Source organism: Oncorhynchus gorbuscha, linkage group LG06 (assembly GCF_021184085.1).
Source record: "Oncorhynchus gorbuscha isolate QuinsamMale2020 ecotype Even-year linkage group LG06, OgorEven_v1.0, whole genome shotgun sequence".
Lineage (NCBI taxonomy): Eukaryota > Metazoa > Chordata > Actinopteri > Salmoniformes > Salmonidae > Oncorhynchus > Oncorhynchus gorbuscha.
Window position 1 is genome coordinate 93,630,103 of NC_060178.1, and position 22,458 is coordinate 93,652,560.

The 22,458-nt window shown below is 42.3% G+C and overlaps 1 protein-coding gene across 1 annotated transcript in view; it reads left to right on the forward strand.

Annotated features, from left to right (window-relative positions):
* The first annotated feature begins 9,995 nt into the window (after positions 1–9,995).
* The window catches only part of LOC124038557 (brain-specific angiogenesis inhibitor 1-associated protein 2-like protein 1), a 75,233-nt gene continuing 62,770 nt past the window's right edge, over positions 9,996–22,458 (forward strand). Inside the window, exons 1-3 of the mRNA XM_046354575.1 lie at positions 9,996–10,519; positions 11,542–11,617; positions 16,179–16,265. Of these exons, the coding sequence (XP_046210531.1) occupies positions 10,469–10,519; positions 11,542–11,617; positions 16,179–16,265 (214 nt within the window). The 5' untranslated portion in view covers positions 9,996–10,468. The remainder of the gene's footprint in view (positions 10,520–11,541; positions 11,618–16,178; positions 16,266–22,458) is intronic.

A 22,458-nucleotide genomic window follows, 5' to 3' on the forward strand; every position in this document is an offset into this window, starting at 1 on the left:
TGGTTGGTATATGGGGCCTTGGCAACAAAATGGATGGCACTGTGATAGACTGCATACAGTTTGCTGAGTAGAATGTTGGAGGCTATTTTGTAAATGACATCGCCGAAGTCGAGGATCGGTAGGATAGTCAGTTTTACGAGGGTATGTTTGGCGGCGTGAGAGAAGGAGGATTTGTTGCGAAATAGGAAGACGATTCGAGACTTCATTTGGGATTGGAGATGTTTCATATGAGTCTGGAAGGAGATTTTACAGTCTAGCCAGACACCTAGGTATTTGTAGGTTTCCACATATTCAGTCAGAACCGTCCAGAGTAGTGATGCTAGTCGGGCGGCAGGTGCGGGCAGCGAACGGTTGAAAAACATGCATTTAGTTTTACTAGCTTTTAAGAGCAGTTGGAGGCCATGGAAGGACTGTTGTATGGCATTGAAGCTCGTTATAAGGTTTGTTAACACAGTGTCCAAAGAAGGGCCAGATGTATACAAAATGGTGTCGTCTGCGTAGAGGTGGATCAGTGAATCACCCGCAGCAAGAGGGACATCGTTGATATATACAGAGAAAAAGAGTCGGCCCGGGAATTGGACCCTGTGGTACCCCCATAGAGACTGCCAGAGGTCTGGACAGCAGGCCCTCCAATTTGACACACTGAACTCTGTCTGAGAAGTAGTTGATGAACCTGGCAAAGCAGTCATTTGAGAAACCAAGGCTGTTGAGTCTGCCGATAAGAATACAGTGACTGACATATTTGAAAGCCTTGGCCAGGTCGATGAAGACGGCTGCACAGTACTGTCTTTTATCGATGGCGGTTATGATATCGTTTAGTTCCTTGAGAATGGCTGAGGTGCACCCGTGACCAGCTCGGAAACCGGATTGCACAGCGGAGGTACGGTGGGATTCTAAATGGTCAGTGATCAGTTTATTAACTTGGCTGTTTATTAACTTAACTTTAAATTAAGATAAATAAATAAATGATAAAGGGGTTCAATGTCTGGGTTGTCGTTTGATTAATCGTTCAGCAGTTTTATGGCTTGGGGGAGAAGTTGTTCAGGTGCCTTTTGGTCAGAGACTTGGTGCTCTTGTATGTACGTTTTACGAGATCTTCAGTTCTTGGAAATTTCTCACATGGAATAGCCATCATTTCTCAGAACAAGAATAGACTGACGATTATCAGAAGAAAGTTATTTGTTTCTGACCATTTTGAGCCTGTAATCGAGTGCACAAATGCTGATGCTCCAGATACTCAACTTGTCTAAAGAAGGCCAGATTTATTGCTTCTTTAATCAGAACAGTTTTCAGCTGTGCTAACATAATTGCAAAATGATTTTCTAATACTCAATTAGCCTTTTAAAATTATAATCTTTGATTAGCTAACACAACATGTCATTGGAACACAGGAGTGATGGTTGCTGATAATGTCACGGCCGTCGTCGGAATGAGACCAAGGTGCAGAGTGGTGAGCGTACATTTTCTGTTATTTGTTAAAATGCTGCCTAAGTATGATTCCCAATCAGAGACAATGATAGACAGCTGTCCCTGATTGAGAACCATACCCGGCCAAAACATAGAAATACACAAACCTAGAAAACAGAACATAGAATGCCCACCCAAATCACACCCTGACCAAACCAAATAGAGACATAAAAAGGTTCTCTAAGGTCAGGGAGTGACAGATAATGCACATAGATATTCCATAAAAAAATCATTTCCAGCTACAATAGTCATGTATAGCATTAAAATGTCTACACTGTATTTCTGATCAATTTGATGTTATTTTAATGGACAAAAAAAGGCTTTTCTTTCAAAAACAAGGACATTTCTGAATGACCCCAAACAAAACTAAGGAGATGATTGTGGACTTCAGGAAACAGCAGAGGGAACACCCCCCTTATCCACATCGATGGAACAGTAGTGGAGAGGGTAGCAAGTTTTAAGTTCCTCGGCATACACATCACAGACAAACTGAATTGGTCCACTCACACAGACAGCATTGTGAAGAAGGCGCAGCAGCGCCTCTTCAACCTCAGGAGGCTGAAAAAATTTGGCTTGTCACCAAAAGCACTCACAAACTTCTACAGATGCACAATCGAGAGCATCCTGGCGGGCTGTATCACCGCCTGGTACGGCAACTGCTCCGCCCTCAACCGTAAGGCTCTCCAGAGGGTAGTGAGGTCTGCACAACGCATCACCGGGGGCAAACTACCTGCCCTCCAGGACACCTACACCACTCGATGTTACAGGAAGGCCATAAAGATCATCAAGGACATCAACCACCCAAACCACTGCCTGTTCACCCCGCTATCATCCAGAAGGCGAGGTCAGTACAGGTGCATCAAAGCTGGGACCGAGAGACTGAAAAACAGCTTCTATCTCAAGGCCATCAGACTGTTAAACAGCCACCACTAACATTGAGTGGCTGCGGCCAACACACTGTCATTGACACTGACCCAACTTCAGCCACTTTAATAATGGGATTTGATGGGAAATGATGTAAATATATCACTAGCCACTTTAAACAATGCTACCTTATATAATGTTACTTACCCTACATTATTCATCTCATATGCATATGTATATACTGTACTCTACATCATCGACTGCATCCTTATGTAATACATGTATCACTAGCCACTTTAACTATGCCACTTTGTTTACTTTGTCTACACACTCATCTCATATGTATATACTGTACTCGATACCATCTACTGTATGCTGCTCTGTACCATCACTCATTCATATATCCTTATGTACATATTCCTTATCCCCTTACACTGTGTATAAGACAGTAGTTTTGGAATTGTTAGTTAGATTACTTGTTGGTTATCACTGCATTGTCGGAACTAGAAGCACAAGCATTTCGCTACATTCACATTAACATCTGCTAACCATGTGTATGTGACAAATAAAAATGGATTTGATTTGATTTGATTTGCCCAAAAACACCAAAGTAACCTGCCTAAATGACTACCGACCCGTAGCACTCACATCTGTAGCCTTTAAATGCTTTTAAAGGCTCATATCAACACCATTATCCCAGAAACTCTAGACCAACTACAATTTGCATACCGCCACAACAGATCCACAGATGATGCAACCTCTATTGCACTCCACAATGCCTTTTCCCACCTGGACAAAAGGAACAAATACATGAGAATGCTATTCATTGACTACAGCTCAGCGTTCAACACCACAGTGCCATCAAAGCTCATCACTAAACTAAACACCTCCTTCTGCAACTAAATCCTGAACTTTCTGACAGGCTGTAACCAGGTGGTAAGGGTAGGTAACAACATATCTGCCACACTGATCCTCAGGCAGTAGATGACCAGGAATGTTCTCTTGACAAGTGCGTGAATTTGACCTTTTTCCTGTCCTGCTAAGCACTCAAAATGTAACGAGTACTTTTAGGTGTCAAGGAAAATGTATGGAGTAAAAAGTACAGTATTCTTTTTAGGACTATAGTGAGGTAAAAGTTGTCAAAAATATTTTTAAACGTTTTTAAAAAGTACAAATACCAAAAAAAAGCGACTTAAGTAGTACTTGAAAGTATTTTTACTGAAGTACTTTACACCACTGCTCAATTGAGATAATTTCAACACAGCCACGTAGGGCTGCATGATATGGGCAAATAATCTAGGACTGATTTTTAACCAAATGTTGCAAATGCAATTTGACTTGCTGAATTATAGCAAAACTGTTGGAATCTTGGAAATAGAATGACTATTCTAATTATATAGTTAGAATATAATAGTGGGCACTTTGAATACAGTGTTGTTTGAGATGACAACAAATTAAAATGCCAGGGAGGTGTTATTGTGACAGGGAAGGTACTAACGTGTTGATACGTGTTTCCTAGGGGACCCTATAAGAGTTGGCTACATTGCATGTTTTCTCTTAGCTACTTCATGTAGCTAACATATTCTTGTTTTGCATAATCCTCTTTGTTTTAGAAGATACTGTCGGACAAACAACATAATGATTTAGGTCTACACCATCACTGGTATTATCAGGCTGTGTTAGCTAGATGTTGCAAGCATTTTCATGCATCGGTTTGTCCCATGTGGTCAATGTGCGTGAATTTGTCTGTCCATAGTCCGTCATCTGTTTTGTCTGATGATTTCCTAACCCGTTTTCACTGCTTGCCCGGCTCCCCACCTCAAGACGGTAGGTATTTTACCACATTGCATCTTATTGTATATTGTATGTTATTGTAAATAACCTTAATAACCTGTTGAGGGTTGAGTCATCACCATATTGCTACACCTATCCAAGCCCCATCAGGTCAAACACTACAGAGATAGAGTAGGGGGTTGAGGGCCTTCATTAAAGGTTGAGGGCGTCTTCATCCTTTAACTCTTTCTCTCCTCTCTCTCCAGACAAAATTCTTCATCTAGTGACTTCTGATTGCCCAACAATCTGCCCACTCATCCCATCCCCTCTTCCGTGTCATTATATCATTTAAAGCTACTGTTATTGTCGTGATGTCATTATCTGCTAATAAAGTTTGCTAGCCATATCATACTGGTCGTATAATATGTGAGATACACAGATGAACTAAAAACACTAGCACTGCAAACACTCAGAACAAAGAGCGCAGCAGTGCCTGAACTTTGCAGTCTCCCTCTTCAAGTCCCCCGTCCCGAGACTGCCTGTTGAGAACAAGTGACAGGCAGAACCTCCCAACCACACAGCGCCTACCTCTTTATTCCACATACCAGAATTAAGTATTTAAGTCTGATTGCCATGTGAGTGCACAAAAATAATAATCTGTGAAAATAAATTGATGACACTATACCAAAATGTTTATGTATTAAAATCTTAAATATTGCCAGGTTGGTTTTCACAGCTGTTTCATAGGATGTTTATTATTGTAAATTGTAAGGTGTCTTTTGGTGGTATTTATTTGTTCCACATTATTCAATGTTGTATCCTAGGACCAACAATAGATCCATATATATTCAACCACAAGGGTGTACCAATGAGCCGTGCGAGATAGAACAACATGAAACATAATAGAGGACTACTGAAATGATGTTATGTCAGTGTAGACAAGGGAAGGACAGGTAACATAAAAACATGACAGCCAGACAAACCAGCGTACGAATCAAAGGGATTTGCATATAAATGGAGTGGAAATGAACTGAATTTGAGATCTGTAAGTTAAGTAACTTTAATGTGTCAAGCAGATTACACGTTTTCTTTGCCATTTCCGAAACATAGCAAAACATTTAAGACATGGATTTCATGTTGTAATGTTAACAAGGTACCACAAAGTAGTTAGAATTAATGTTTTCATTTTATTAGCTAAACCAAACATGTTAAAACAGCTAAACTGTTGCAAAAATCAGCCTTGTTTGAATAGCAATGATGAAAAGAACTTCATTTAGGCTGCAATGATATCCAAAATTCGAATCATTAGGTCACCACACTGTTGATATAGCAACAAACGCTAATAGTTTATTGAATCCCATTGTGACGTATAGGGAGACACTATTTGGCATGACAGGCCCCTAAGGGATGTGTGCTCAGTCCCCTCCTGTACTCCCTATTCACCCTTGACTGCATGGCGAAGCACTACTCCAACACCATCATTAAGTTTGCTGACGACACAACAGTGGTAGGCCTGATCACTGACAATGATGAGACAGCCTATAGGGAGGAGGTCAGAGACCTGGCAGTGTGGTGCCAGGATAACAATTTCTCCCTCAACGTGATCAAGACTAAGGAGATGATTGTGGACTACAGAAAAATGAGGACCAAGCACGCCCCCATTCTCATTGACGGGGCTGTAGTGGAGCAGGTTGAGAGTTTCAAGTTCTTTGGTGTCCACATCACCAACATACTATCATGACCCAAACACAAAAAGTCAGTCGTGAAGAAGGCATGACAAAGCCTATTCCCCCCCAGGAGACTGAAAAGATTTGGCATGGGTCCTCAGATACTCAAAACGTTCTACAGCTGCACCATCGAGAGCACTGGTTGCATCACCGCCTGGTATGGCAACTGCTCGGCCTCCACCCGCTGGCACTACAGAGGGTAGTGCGTTAGGCCCAGTACATCACTGGGGCCAAGCTTCCTGCCATCCAGGACCTCTATACCAGGCGGTGTCAGAGGAAGGCCCAAAAAATTGCCAAGGTCTCCAGCCACCCTAGTTATAGACTATTCTCTCTGCTACCGCACAGCAAGCGGAACCGGAGCACCAAGTCTAGGTGAAAAAGCCTTCTTAACAGCATCTATCCCCAAGCCATAAGACTCTTGAATAGTTGATTAAGTGGCTACCCGGACTATTTGCATTGTCCCCACCCCTCCCCACGCTGCTACTACTCTCTGTTTATTATCTATGCATAGCCACTTTACCTCTACTTACATGTAAATATTACCTCAATTACCTCGACAAACCAGCACATTGACTCGGTACTGGAACCCCCTGTACATAGTCTTGCTACTGTTATTTTATTGTTGCTCCTTAATTATTTGTTATATATTTTTTTTTTACTGAATTGTTGGTTTAGGGCTTGTAAGTAAGCATTTCACTGTAAGGTGAATGTTGTATTCGGCGCATGTGACAAAAACAATTTGATTTGATTTGCCCTTTAAACAGCTGCATACTATCAAGATATCAAAGTGTCACGAAAAAAAAGTTAAACAATAAGCCTATAGCAAATGCAGCATATGGCATTCATTTTCACATGTAAATAGTACTTTTCAGTAGAGCTCAAAGCACAAGCGCAGCATTTATTTTTAAACTCGAATCAATGAGCCCAATCAGTCAGTCCTCCATGACAACAAAATCATAAACAACAGAGAAGGGCTGGCTAATAAATCCTTAGTTTTGGGTTATACTCAGGTAAAACAATTTGCCTAATCTATACTTCCATATTTCCAAGTTCTATTCTTTTAGATCATATTATTATTATATATTATATATATATAGCGATGGGTTAGAAGAAGCCTTCATAACCAACCCATAAAGTAAAATGTAACATCCATATATGTCCAGCTATGTAAACTTTAACATTGATTTATCCTGTAATAGATGTGGTTTAATTGGTAACATACATTTTTGTCTTTATCTAATGCCGCTTAAGGGAAATTAATCTATTACCATACTGAGTTTGGGCAATCCAAAAGTTATGTTACTGATTACAATTTTGGACAGGTAACTAGTAACTGTAATTGATTACATTTAGAAAGTAACCTACCCAACCCTAGGTATAGAGGTCCTGGATGACAGGGAACTTGGCCCCAGTGATGAACTGGGCCGTACGCACTACCCTCTGTGGGCCTTGTGGTTGGATGATGAGCAGTTGCCATACCATGGGGTGATGTAGAACGTTTTGAGGAGCTCAGGGCCCATGCCAAATCTTTTCAGCCTCCTGAGGGGGAAGAGGCTTTGTCGTGCCCTCTTCATGACTGTGTTTGTATGTTTGGACCATGATAGGTCCTTTAAGATGTGTACACAGAAAAACTTGAAGCATTTACTGTACACCTTAGTACTGTACATAGGACTGGCCTATATGATATAAAAATTCAAGCTTATGAAGTCAGCCATGTTCTATCTAGTGCAGTATATAATTATATTGATTAGCAAGACCCTTGTTTGACGTCAGCTAGTTATGACGCTTGCATCTCACTTATGAGCTCAAGTATTTAATATGGCCACAAGATGGAGCCAAACACAGAGAAACAGGACTGGTCCCCTGTGAACGACGAAATTCATCGCTTCTGTGAACATCTACGTCACTCTAGAGATAAAATTAGTACATGTTTTTCAGTGTTATGGTTCATTTTCAGATTATAGTGAGTAAGACTACATTTGATGCCCATTGTCAAGTTTATAGGGGCTCCTGAGTGGCGCAGTGGTCTAAGACACGGCATCTCAATGCAAGAGGTGTCACTACAGTCCCTGGTTTGAATCCAGACTGTATCACATCCAGATGTGATTGGGAGTCCCATAGGGTGGAGCCAGTGTCGTCCAGGCTTGACCGGGGTAGGCTGTCATTGTAAATAAGAATTTGTTTGTAACTGACTTTCCTAGTTAAATACAAATTTAAATAAAGTATAGGACCTAATATGAACTACAGATGCACAATCGAGAGCATCCTGTCAGGCTGTATCACCGCCTGGTATGGAAACTGCACTGCCCACAACTGAATGGGTCTCCAGAGGGTGGTGAGGTCTGCACAACACATCACCATGAGCAAACTACCTGCCCTCCAGGACACCCACAGCACCTGATGTCACAGGAAGCCCAAAAAGATCATCAAGGACATCTACCACCTGAGCCACTGCCTGTTCACCCCGCTATCATCCAGAAGGTGAGTTCAGTACAGGTGCATCAAAGCTGGGATCAAGAGACTGAAAAATAGCTTCTATCTCAAGGCCATCAGACTGTTAAACATCCAGCCATCACTAACACAGAGGCTGCTGCCTACATACAGCCCTGCAATCATTGGCCACTCTAACAACGGATCACTAGTCACTTTATTAATGCCACTTTAATAATGATGTTTAAATATCTTGCACTACTCATCCCATGTATATACTGTATATTTTATACCATCTATTGAATCTTGTCTACGCAGGTTGGCCATTGACCCATCATTATATTTATATGTGCATATTCTTATTCCATCCATTTATTTAGATTTGTGTGTTTAGGTAGTTGTTGTGGAATTGTTAGATGACTTGTTAGTTATTGCTGCACTGTCAGAACTAGAAGCACAATCATTTCGCTACACTTGCAATAAAATCTGCTAACCAATACAATTTGATTTGATTTAGTGCTGAGAGATTAGTGCGTTTTGAGGTCTGTTCGGTTTCGGTTCGATTATTTAAAAACAATCACGGTTTTCAGTTTCGACAAATAAAATGTAAACATGACATGCGCTATGCATTATGCGGGGTTGAATGCTGCAACAAGGCAGAATACAACGATTACCTTGGTGTTAGTGACTACCCATTACTGCTTATCAGTTATTAACCATTATTCACATTACTTTAATAACATATTTCAGTTGTTGTGTAGATTAAATTTGTTTTATTTTATGACATTATTTTATTTCAAGTCATCATTTCATCTCTACAGAGCTGCCTATGATGTCTGACAAAATCACTATTTTAGAAGTTCTTCAAAGTAAATATGACTGCTGAATACCAACTATCAATCACTTAGATCATGTATTTCAGGTAGATACCTCGCGAAAGTAACAGTTATCGATCCCTCTTGATCTTGCATCTTCTGACTCTTCTCTAAGGTGTCTTCCCGACACTAACCTAATTAACATCACTTGCCTAAATGAAACACACAGAAAGGCACGCAATGGATTGGGGTCATTGTAGTTCATTACCACGGTTTCTGCACTAAACTAAGTAGAATTTTGGCCTGTTGGAAACTACAACTCCGCCATTGCAGAGTTCGGGCTGATCTGATTTATTTTATCTCCAGAGAAACTAAGCTATTTGTGCATTGAGTTCACAGAAATAGAATTCAAATAATTGAAACCGATGTGTAAAAGCCCAGGCCTACATGGAAAGCATCAGTCTATTCCATATAAAACAACGTTGTCTTCTCTCCGAAAGGTTGCTGGATCGAATCCCCGAGCTGACAATGTAAAAATCTATCGTTTTGCCCCTGAGCAAGACACTTGTTCTCACTTGTTCTTCGGGCGCCGAAGACGTAGATCTCGATTAAGGCAGCCCTCCGCACCTCTCTGATTCAGAGGGGTTGGGTTAAATGCGGAAGACACATTTCAGTTGAAGGCATTCACTTGTTCAACTGACTAGTTATACCCTTTCCCTACAACAACCATTAATTAACCACAACATAATTAGGCACAGAAGGTGTTTACATGAGACTGATGTCGATGGCCAAATTGGGGTGTGAATTGATTTTAAAGTAAGCCTATTGTGATTTAAATTAATCCGAATGCAATAACAAGAACCGCCCCGGGAGAGTGTGCGCCCAACCCCTATTGTCAATTCCGAGTTGATGATCTACATAAACCACAGCACCGAAAGTGCTTGACTCATAAATATCCTATTAAATTACTATAGGGACGATGTGATCATAATCCCTCAAAGTTATAGAATAGGACTAAATGGCAGCCGTCTTTGGTCAGGGAGAATTATCATTATAATTATAATTCCTAATTATATGGTTTAACTAAAGCAGTGACGACTCGGATACCACGGTTTCTACCTCCCGCCCCGCGGACACACCGTGAGTTTGACTGTCTCGCTGCCAGCGCAGCGGTGAATGCCGGTTTGTTTGTCCACCAGCGAACAGTTGCGTTTCGGCTCTACGTGTACATGCAAGGTGTGACAAATGCCATCAAGCGTAAACTACTCCTGGAACAATTAAACAGCCCACCCTTGGATTTGAAAGGAATTCTATAGACTTCGAGTGATTGGCTTTGGTTTTTGGCTTGTTTCTGTTGTTCCATCTTGTAGAGACTGAGAAATAACTGCCAACATGTCTAGGGATCATGACAATGTGAATAAGCTGACCGAAAGTACATACAAGGTAAGCAGGCTTTTTGTTAGGCTATGTTATCATCATAGCTCCCAATTTCTCCACCTTTATAACAACATGGTTTCCGTATGGCCAATGTCCATCATCGCCTTTGGCAATAGCAGTAGGCTCCAATTGGCTTCAGGTTTAGGGCACAACCAGTTATTATTATAGGAGATACATAAACCCATTCCAAAATATGGTCATAAGCTTGCACAGTGCGTATGGTGAGAGCACGGGTACGCTTGTGACTCGCCCGTGAGAGCGAAAAAGCGCAGTGAAGTAGGCCTAACATTTGCCTTTCCAAATAACTGAAAACAATATTTTGTCATTTGTCAATTTAAAATGTGGCGAATAATACATGTTTTCTTGTTATTTCATCAATTATAAGGCCATTTGGTGTACTTGCGTCAAGCTTATCACATGCGTCAAGCTTATCACATGCAAGCAAACCGCACCAGTTCAGTACTCTGCATGTGAAGTCAAGTGTCAGAAACACTCATTCTACATTGTTTATGACATTCCACAGTTTCAGCTGAAGATAAACTTGTTTCTCTCTGATTTAATTAGTCTTCCTCCTGTGTTTCTCTCTATCTGGCATGGTGCAACTAGGCCCAATCCAGACCTGGCAGTTCAATGTTCTGCTGAGGGTGTGTCTGGGGAATTGAAACAGGAACTCCAGTCCTGAACAGCATTTTATTGTGGGCCGTTTGAATACCAGTGGGATTGGTTCAATCTGTCCTGTTGCTGCAAATACTTTGTGAAGGATCGTGTTAATGATTAAAATGTTTTATTTCAGCTTGGAGTTATTTATAGAATTAACACAAACATTTAAACACTTTTTTTTAGGATGACATTGAGACAATCCTTGATTTGGATGTGTTTATTAGAAATGTCTCATGGTTTATTAACGTATTATTGGTCTCTGTGTATCCACTCCACAACAAGAGATAAAAAATGTGTTTTTGAAACAAAAGATGTGAAGAATAGTTACACTCACTGCCAGTATTATATTGTGCTGCCCCCTCTTGCAGAATGTGATGGAGCAGTTGAATCCAGGACTGAGGAACCTTGTCAATCTGGGGAAGAACTATGAGAAATCTGTAGCCGGTAAGAACATGTCAATGGAGAATGGTATGAGTCTGGTTCTTCTCAAGGTGTCTTCCTTCAAGAGAGTTGGTCCTTGCCTGTTGCCACTGTGCTGCTTGCTTTTTTGTGATCTAGTCCCTGTTGTAAAAAATACATTTGAGTCATTTAGCAGATTCTCTTATCCAGAGCGATTTACACTTTGTTCATTCATCTTCAGGTAGCTAGGTGAGACAACCACATTTAACAGTTAGTTCATTCATCTTCAGGTAGCTAGGTGAGACAACCACATATCACAGTTAGTTCATTCATCTCCAGGTAGCTCGGTGAGACAACCACATATCACAGTTAGTTCATTCATCTTCATTCAGGTAGCTAGGTGAGACAACCACATATCACAGTTAGTTCATTCATCTTCAGGTAGCTCGGTGAGACAACCACATATCACAGTTAGTTCATTCATCTCCAGGTAGCTCGGTCAGACAACCACATATCACAGTTTATTAATCTCCAGGTAGCTCAGTCAGACAACCACATATCACAGTTACTTCATTCATCTCCAGGTAGCTCGGTCAGACAACCACATATCACAGTTAGTTCATTCATCTTCAGGTAGCTCGGTCAGACAACCACATATCACAGTTAGTTCATTCATCTCCAGGTAGCTCGGTGAGACAACCACATATCACAAATCAAATCAAATCGAATTTTATTTGTCACATACACATGGTTAGCAGATGTTAATGCGAGTGTAGCTAAATGCTTGTGCTTCTAGTTCCGACAATGCAGTGATAACCAACAAGTAATCTAACTAACAATTCCAAAACTACTGTCTTATACACAGTGTAAGGGGATAAGGAACATGTACATAAGGATATATGAATGAGTGATGGTACAGAGCAGCATACAGTAGATGGTATCGAGTACAGTATATACATATGAGATGAGTGTGTAGACAAAGTAAACAAAGTGGCATAGTTAAAGTGGCTAGTGATACATGTGTTACATAAGGATGCAGTCGATGTTGTAGAGTACAGTATATACATATGCATATGAGATGAATAATGTAGGGTAAGTAACATTATATAAGGTAGCATTGTTTAAAGTGGCTAGTGATATATTTACATCATTTCCCATCAATTTCCATTATTAAAATGGCTGGAGTTGGGTCAGTGTCAATGACAGTGTGTTGGCAGCAGCCACTCAATGTTAGTGGTGGCTATTTAACAGTCTGATGGCCTTGAGATAGAAGCTGTTTTTCAGTCTCTCGGTCCCAGCTTTGATGCACCTGTACTGACCTCGCCTTCTGGATGATAGCGGGGTGAACAGGCAGTGGTTCGGGTGGTTGATGTCCTTGATGATCTTTATGGCCTTCCTGTAACAACGGGTGGTGTAGGTGTCCTGGAGGGCAGGTAGTTTGCCCCCGGTGATGCGTTGTGCAGTCCTCACTACCCTCTGGAGAGCCTTACGGTTGAGGGCGGAGCAGTTGCCGTACCAGGCGGTGATACAGCCCGCCAGGATGCTCTCGATTGTGCATCTGTAGAAGTTTGTGAGTGCTTTTGGTGACAAGCCGAATTTCTTCAGCCTCCTGAGGTTGAATAGGCGCTGCTGCGCCTTCTTCACGACGCTGTCAGTGTGAGTGGACCAATTCAGTTTGTCTGTGATGTGTATGCCGAGGAACTTAAAACTAGCTACCCTCTCCACTACTGTTCCATCGATGTGGATAGGGGGTGTTCCCTCTGCTGTTTCCTGAAGTCCACAATCATCTCCTTAGTTTTGTTGACGTTGAGTGTGAGGTTATTTTCCTGACACCACACTCCGAGGGCCCTCACCTCCTCCCTGTAGGCCGTCTCGTCGTTGTTGGTAATCAAGCCTACCACTGTTGTGTCGTCCGCAAACTTGATGATTGAGTTGGAGGCGTGCGTGGCCACGCAGTCGTGGGTGAACAGGGAGTACAGGAGAGGGCTCAGAACGCACCCTTGTGGGGCCCCCCGTGTTGAGGATCAGCGGGGAGGAGATGTTGTTGCCTACCCTCACCACCTGGGGGCGGCCCGTCAGGAAGTCCAGTACCCAGTTGCACAGGGCGGGGTCGAGACCCAGGGTCTCGAGCTTGATGACGAGCTTGGAGGGTACTATGGTGTTGAATGCCGAGCTGTAGTCGATGAACAGCATTCTCACATAGGTATTCCTCTTGTCCAGGTGGGTTAGGGCAGTGTGCAGTGTGGTTGAGATTGCATCGTCTGTGGACCTATTTGGGCGGTAAGCAAATTGGAGTGGGTCTAGGGTGTCAGGTAGGGTGGAGGTGATATGGTCCTTGACTAGTCTCTCAAAGCACTTCATGATGACGGAAGTGAGTGCTACGGGCGGTAGTCGTTTAGCTCAGTTACCTTAGCTTTCTTGGGAACAGGAACAATGGTGGCCCTCTTGAAGCATGTGGGAACAGCAGACTGGTATAGGGATTGATTGAATATGTCCGTAAACACACCGGCCAGCTGGTCTGCGCATGCTCTGAGGGCGCGGCTGGGGATGCCGTCTGGGCCTGCAGCCTTGCGAGGGTTAACACGTTTAAATGTCTTACTCACCTCGGCTGCAGTGAAGGAGAGACTGCATGTTTCCGTTGCAGGCCGTGTCAGTGGCACTGTATTGTCCTCAAAGCGGGCAAAAAGTTATTTAGTCTGCCTGGGAGCAAGACATCCTGGTCCGTGACTGGGCTGGATTTCATCTTGTAGTCCGTGATTGACTGTAGACCCTGCCACATGCCTCTTGTGTCTGAGCCATTGAATTGAGATTCCACTTTGTCTCTGTACTGACTCTTAGCTTGTTTGATAGCCTTACGGAGGGAATAGCTGCACTGTTTGTATTCAGTCATGTTGCCAGACACCTTGCCCTGATTAAAAGCAGTGGTTCGCGCTTTCAGTTTCACGCGAATGCTGCCATCAATCCACGGTTTCTGGTTAGGGAATGTTTTTATCGTTGCTATGGGAACGACATCTTCGACGCACGTTCTAATGAACTCGTACACCGAATCAGTGTATTCGTCAATATTCCCATCTGACGCAATATGAAACATGTCCTAGTCCACGTGATGGAAGCAGTCTTTGAGTGTAGAGTCAGCTTGGTCTGACCAGCGTTGGACAGACCTCAGCGTGGGAGCCTCTTGTTTTAATTTCTGCCTGTAGGCAGGGATCAGCAAAATGGAGTCGTGGTCAGCTTTCCCGAAAGGGGGGCGGGGCAGGGCCTTATATGCGTCGCGGAAGTTAGAGTAACAATGATCCAAGGTTTTACCACCCCTGGTTGCGCAATCGATATGCTGATAAAATTTAGGGAGTCTTGTTTTCAGATTGGCTTTGTTAAAATCCCCAGCTACAATGAATGCAGCCTCCGGATAAATGTCTTCCAGTTTGCAAAGAGTTAAATAAAGTTCGTTCAGAGCCATCGGTGTGTCTGCTTGGGGGATATATACGGCTGTGATTATAATCGAAGAGAATTCTCTTGGAAGATAATGCGGTCTACATTTGATTGTGAGGAATTCTAAATCAGGTGAACAGAAGGATTTGAGTTCCTGTATGTTTCCTTCATCACACCATGTCCCGTTAGTCATGAGGCATACGCCCCCTCCACTCTTCTTACCAGATAGATGTTTGTTTCTGTCGGCGCGATGCGTGGAGAAACCCGTTGGCTGTACCGCCCTGGATAGCGTTTTCCCAGTAAGCCATGTCTCCGTAAAGCAGAGAACGTTGCAGTCTCTGATGTCCCTCTGGAATGCCACCCTTGCTCGGATTTCATCAACCTTGTTGTCGAGAGACTGGACATTGGCAAGAAGAATACTGGGAAGTGGTGCGCGATGTGCCCTTTTTCGGAGTCTGACCAGAACACCGCCGCGTTTCCCTCTTTTTCGGAGTCGTTTCCTTGGGTCGCTGCATGCGATCCATTCCGTTGTCCTGTTTGTAAGGCAGAACAAAGGATCCGCGTCGCGGAAAACATATTCTTGGTCGTACTGATGGTGAGTTGACGCTGATCTTATATTCAGTAGTTCTTCTCGACTGTATGTAATGAAACCTAAGATGACCTGGGGTACTAATGTAAGAAATAACACGTAATAACACGTAAAAAAACAAAAAACTGCATAGTTTCCTAGGAACGCGAAGCGAGGCGGCCATCTCAGTCGGCGTTCATCTTCAGGTAGCTCGGTGAGACAACCACATATCACAGTTAGTTCATTCATCTCCAGGTAGCTCGGTCAGACAAGCACATATCACAGTCGTAGTAAGTTATCAGAAAAGTCTGCTAGTAGGAAAAGACAAGTGTGAGTGTTTGGGGTCAAGGCAATCTGTGAAGAGGTTACTGGTTACTGTCACATTGTGACGCATGTTGTTATTAACTAGGGTAATATGAACAAAATATGATTTATTGTCCCAATTTTGGACAAAAGTGAATTAGATGTCTCACATGATACAGTAACAAGTTTACTTTTAAACTCTGGTTTCAGACACTTAGCCACGACTGGAGCAAGGGGCTGAATATGGTATCATGTAGAGATTGAGGAGATCCATTCATATGATTGTGTTTGTTTGTCTCCTCACAGTGATGACTCTTGCTGGGAAGGCGTACTTTGATGCTGTGTCAAAGATAGGAGAGACTGCTTCCGTGTCCCCTGTCTCCAGAGAATTAGGTAAGTACACACACACACATACAGTTGAAGTCGGAGGTTTACATATACCTTTGCCAAATACATTTAAACTCAGTTTTTCACAATTTCTGACATATAATCCTTGTAAAAATTCCCTGTTTTAGGTCAGTTAAGATGACTATTTTATTTTAAAATGTGAAATTTCAGAATAATAGTAGAGAATGATTTATTTCAGCTTTTATTTCTTTCATCACATTCCCAGTTGGTCAGAAGTTTACATGCACTCAATTAGTATTTGGTAGCATTGCCTTTTAAATCGTTTAACTTGGGTAAAATGTTTCGGGTAGCCTTCCCACTAGCTTCCCACAATAAGTTGGGTGAATTTTGGCCCATTCCTCCTGACAGAGCTGGTGTAACTGAGTCAGGTTTGTAGGCCTCCTTGCACGCATACATTTTTTCAGTTCTGCCCACAAATTGTCTATATGATTGAGGTCAGGGATTTGTGATGGCCACTACAATACCTTGACTTTGTTGTCCTTGAGCCATTTTGCCACAACTTTGGAAGTATGCTTAGGGTCATTGTCCATTTGGAAGACCCATTTTGTAACCAAGCTGTAATTTCCTGACTGATGTCTTGAGATGTTGCTTCAATATATCCACATAATTGTCCTACTTCATGATGCCATCTATTTTGTGACGTGCACCAGTCTCTCTTACAGCAAAGCATCCCCACAACATGATGCAAAAGGTGGCGCTACAAAGTATTAACTTAAGGGGGCTGAATAATTTTGTACGCCCAATTTTTCAGTTTTTGATTTGTTAAAAAAGTTAGAAATATCCAATAATTGTCATTCCACTTCATGATTGTGTCCCACTTGTTGTCCCACTTGTTGTTGATTCACAAAAAAATATAGTTTTATATCTTTATGTTTGAAGCCTGAAATGTAGCAAAAGGTCGCAAAGTTCAAGGGGGTCGAATACTTTCGCAAGGCACTGTATATACTTTTGTACCTTTTTCCTCCAGCATCTTCAAGGTCCTTTGCTGTTGTTCTGGGATTGAGTTGCACTTTTCGCACCAAAGTACGTTCATCTCCAGGAGACCGAACGGCTGCGGCTGCGGGGTCCCATGGTGTTTATACTTGCGTACTGTTGTTTGTACAGATGAACTTGGTACCTTCAGGCGTTTGGAAATTGCTCCCAAGGATGAACCAGACTTGTGGAGGTCTACTATTGTTTTCTGAGGTCTTGGCTGATTTATTTTGATTTTCCCATGATGTCAAGCGAGGAGGCACAGAGTTTGAAGGTAGGCCTTGAAATACATTGTAACGTCGTTCGTCTGTTGAATGAAGAGAGTCAGACCGAAATGCAGCGTGTAGGTTATTCATGACTTTAATGAAGGAATATCACGGTACATGAAAATAACTGATAAATACAAAAACAAGAAACGAAACGAAAACCTATCTGGTGACTACAACACTAAGACAGGAACAAACACCCACAAAATACAACGCGAACTCAGGCTGCCTAAATACGGTTCCCAATCAGAGACAACGATAAGCAGCTGACTCCAATTGAGAATCGCCTCAGGCAGCCAAGCCTAACTAGACACACCCCTAATCATACACAATCCCAATTAATACAAACCCCAATACGAATACAACATATAAACCCATGTCACACCCTGGCTTACCCAAAAATATACCAAAAACACAAAATATAATGACCAAGGCGTGACATACATCCACGGGTACACTTCCAATTGACTCAAATTATGTCAATTAGCCTATCAGAAGCTTCTGAAGCCATGACATAATTTTCTGGAATTTTCCAAGCTGTTTAAAGGCACAGTCAACTTAGTGTATGTTAACTTCTGACCCACTGGAATTGTGATACATTGAATAGTAAGTGAAATAAGCTGTCTGTAAACAATTATTGGAAAAATGACTTGTGTCATGCACAAAGTAGATGTCCTAACCGACTTGCCAAGACTATAGTTTGTTAACAAGAAATGTGTAGAGTGGTTGAAAAACAAGTTTTAATGACTCCAACCTAAGTGTATGCAAACGTCCGACTTCACCTGTACACACACACACACACACACGGTAATGAATCCGTCATTAGTCCTAGATACAGGTTGTTCTTCCCTCTCTTGGTGCTGACTCACCATCCATTATGTTAAAGTGCTGCTGGAGACATTGAGGTGACCCATTTCCCCAGATTTTTATGATCCATTAAGTAGGTTCTTATGTTTGTCACCATCCTCCATGATGGACTGCTGGGTGGATAAGGCCAACAAATGGCTTCATCTGTGTTCATGTCACACATACATTATTGTTATAGTGGCTGTTATCCACAGAAAACTGTCAAATATAATGTATTTTTCATAATGTAGTGCTATAGAACTTTAATAGCCTGGTAGCAGATCAGTTTGTGTTTCTAGCCAACTGAATCTAGCGTTACAAAATGGAACACCAAATGCAAATGGCATATTGGTTTAGAATGGGGAATGTCCATTTGAGGAATTCTAATTAATCTGGAGCTTTTCCTACTCTTTCTATGGTTCCTCCTCTGCTGATCAGACTGGCCTCAGTCAGCGAGACTGGCCTCAGTCAGACGGTGTGAATTCTCTCACGTGTTACAGAGCAGGGCAGCAAACACATTGAACAAACAGACTGACAGAAGAGGACACTATTCCCACCATCACATCTATCTTTCCCTTCATCTGCTACCTTTCTCTCCTCTTCCCCTCTCAGGGGCTAGAATAAAGCTTTTATTGTTGTCAAGATATAGACACTGAAATTGCTGGAGTTTGATGAATAACATTTTGAGTGTGACCCCTTGTTCGATTTAATTTATTGTTGTTTGGAACATGTTCATGCTCCAAGATGTAAAACTAGACAGTGTGCCCTCAGCAGACCAAACCTCATGTCTCAGTGTGCCCTCAGCAGACCAAACCTCACGTCTCAGTGTGCCCTCAGCAGACCAAACCTCACGTCTCAGTGTGCCCTCAGCAGACCAAACCTCACGTCTCAGTGTGCCCTCAGCAGACCAAACCTCACATCTCATGTTTCACTTCATCTGCCCTCAGCAGACCAAACCTCACGTCTCAGTGTGCCCTCAGCTCACGTCTCAGTGTGCCCTCAGCAGACCAAACCTCACGTCTCAGTGTGCCCTCAGCAGACCAAACCTCACGTCTCAGTGTGCCCTCAGCAGACCAAACCTCACGTCTCAGTGTGCCCTCAGCAGACCAAACCTCACGTCTCAGTGTGCCCTCAGCAGACCAAACCTCACGTCTCAGTGTGCCCTCAGCAGACCAAACTTCACGTCTCAGTGTGCCCTCAGCAGACCAAACCTCACGTCTCAGTGTGCCCTCAGCAGACCAAACCTCACGTTTGTGCCCTCAGCAGACAAACCTCACGTCTCAGTGTGCCCTCAGCAGACCAAACCTCACGTCTCAGTGTGCCCTCAGCAGACCAAACCTCACGTCTCAGTGTGCCCTCAGCAGACCAAACCTCACGTCTCAGTGTGCCCTCAGCAGACCAAACCTCACGTCAGTGTGCCCTCAGCAGACCAAACCTCACGTCTCAGTGTGCCCTCAGCAGACCAAACCTCACGTCTCAGTGTGCCCTCAGCAGACCAAACCTCACGTCTCAGTGTGCCCTCAGCAGACCAAACCTCACGTCTCAGTGTGCCCTCAGCAGACCAAACCTCACGTCTCAGTGTGCCCTCAGCAGACCAAACCTCACGTCTCAGTGTGCCCTCAGCAGACCAAACCTCACGTCTCAGTGTGCCCTCAGCAGACCAAACCTCACGTCTCAGTGTGCCCTCAGCAGACCAAACCTCACGTCTCAGTGTGCCCTCAGCAGACCAAACCTCATGTCTCAGTGTGCCCTCAGCAGACCAAACCTCACGTCTCAGTGTGCCCTCAGCAGACCAAACCTCACGTCTCAGTGTGCCCTCAGCAGACCAAACCTCACGTCTGTGTGACCTCAGCAGACCAAACCTCATGTCTCAGTGTGCCCTCAGTAGACTTTTGTGTCACACCAACCTCCCTCATTTCAATAGGAGAAATTCATACAATTGAAAAGTCTGTGTGCCCTCAGCAGACCAAACCAGTCTCCGTGTGACCTCAGCAGACCAAACCAGTCTCCGTGTGACCTCAGCAGACCAAACCAGTCTCAGTGTAACTGCAAAGTTACCTCTTTCTCTGAATTTACATCACAATATATCTCGTATTGATCAAACTATTAACAAATTGCTATGAGTAACTTTCCCCCTTTTTAGATACTTTGTAAGGGTTGTAGGTGATGGGGTTGATTTTCACTAAATAGCTAAATAGAGTAGTGTAATAGAGCAGCATCTGCGTCAGTCAGTGAGTTTGGCACGTGGCATATACATAGAATGGCTACGAAATGAGTGTAGGATCCTGTGTTTTTCTCGACCACTAGACCAGACCAGGAGAAACTCTTATCCTACTTATAGGCTACAACTGGAGTTCAGAGTTTTCCCTTGTTTGCAATGTAGTCAATAAATACTTAAGGCCCTAATAATAATAGATAACCAATAAGGGACCATATCAAGCCAACATTTTAGCTCCATTCTGCCTGACACGGGCCTTTTTGACCTCCTGGTTGGGGCTGTGACATTGAGAAAGGTAAAGGGTGTTGTTAACAGATAGAACAATCAGCTTATCACTTAATACTACTTGGCATTTTTTGATAAGTAAGTCATTGACTGCTAACCGCTAATGGACTCCTGCGTGTTTTCACTTCAAAGAAAACTGCTGTGCTTTCAGATGTTTTAGATGTGTGAAATCTGAAGAAAATAATTTTAAACAGAAAATCTGACATCTATTTATGTAGGTCGCTCTGGATAAGAGCGTCTGCTAAATGACTTAAATGTAAATGTACGTAGTCCTATTAACTTTTGTGTCACGCCAACCTCCCCCATTTCAATAGGAGAAATTCATACAATTGGAAAGTACAGCCCATGACTCAATTCCAGCTCAAATTAATTAGTGGCTCTATTGACTCCATTTTGGCTCAAGGGAATTGAGCAGTAGAATGACCTGGCTCTGCAAACAAGAGGGTCAGAAAGAAACTGTGAAGGAGCCCAGACAGCCAGCCTCCTTCCTGGTATTCAGTGTCATGGAAAGACCTGATTGTTCTGAGAAACATACTGTCCATGTCTCATCACAAGGGAGCACATACAGTGCCTTTTCAATATTTTGTTGCATTACAGCCTGGTTTTAAAATGGATTAAATTTTGATTTTATGTCACTGGCCTACACACTGGCCCCATCATGTCAAAGTCTAATTGTTTTGAATAAATGTTTACAAATTAATTTAAAATGAAAAGCTGAAATGTCACATAATAAATTGCATTGGACTCACTCTGTGTGCAATAATAGTGTTGAACATGATTTTTGAATGACTACTTCATCTTTGTACCCCACACATAAAATGATCTGTAATGTCCCTCAGTAGTGAATTTCAAACACAGATTCAACCACAAAGACCAGGGAGGTTGTTCCAATGCCTTGCAAAGAAGAGTAGAGGAAGGACACGACTAGAAAACAAAAAATAGAACTATTGTAAAATAGATTGTGACTGTAAAATATATAGAGTATGTTTCAGCTGGAAGTAGAAGCCTAAGTGTTATTGTTCATTATTTTACTCCAATTAGGGGTGGTACGGTTAGTGGAAAATATATTTTGTAAAGATAAGTATAGTACCAGTCAAAAGTTTGGACACACCTACTCATTACAGGGTTTTCATTTATTTTTTACTATTTTCTACATCGTAGAATAATAGTGAAGACATCAAAACTATGAAATTACACATATGGAATCATGAAGTTACCAAAAAAGTGTCAAACAAATTAAAATATATTTTATATTTGAGGCTCACCCTTTGCCTTGATGACAGCTTTGCACACTCATCATACACACTCAGTATCTATACTGTATATTTACCCCAAAATATATGGGAGATTGGAAATGATGCAGACAATTACAGTGATTGAAACTACAATCTACCTGTAATATTAAAGCTGATCAAACCCTCAAACCTAAAAAAAAGATATACTAAACAAAATGCAAGAAAGGGCACCTATTTGTAGATGGGTACAAAAAAAGCAGACTTTGAGCATGGTGAAGTTTTTATTGAATTTTTTTAATTCACCTTTATTTATTAGTTATTAATTACACTTTGGATGGAGTATCCATACACCCAGT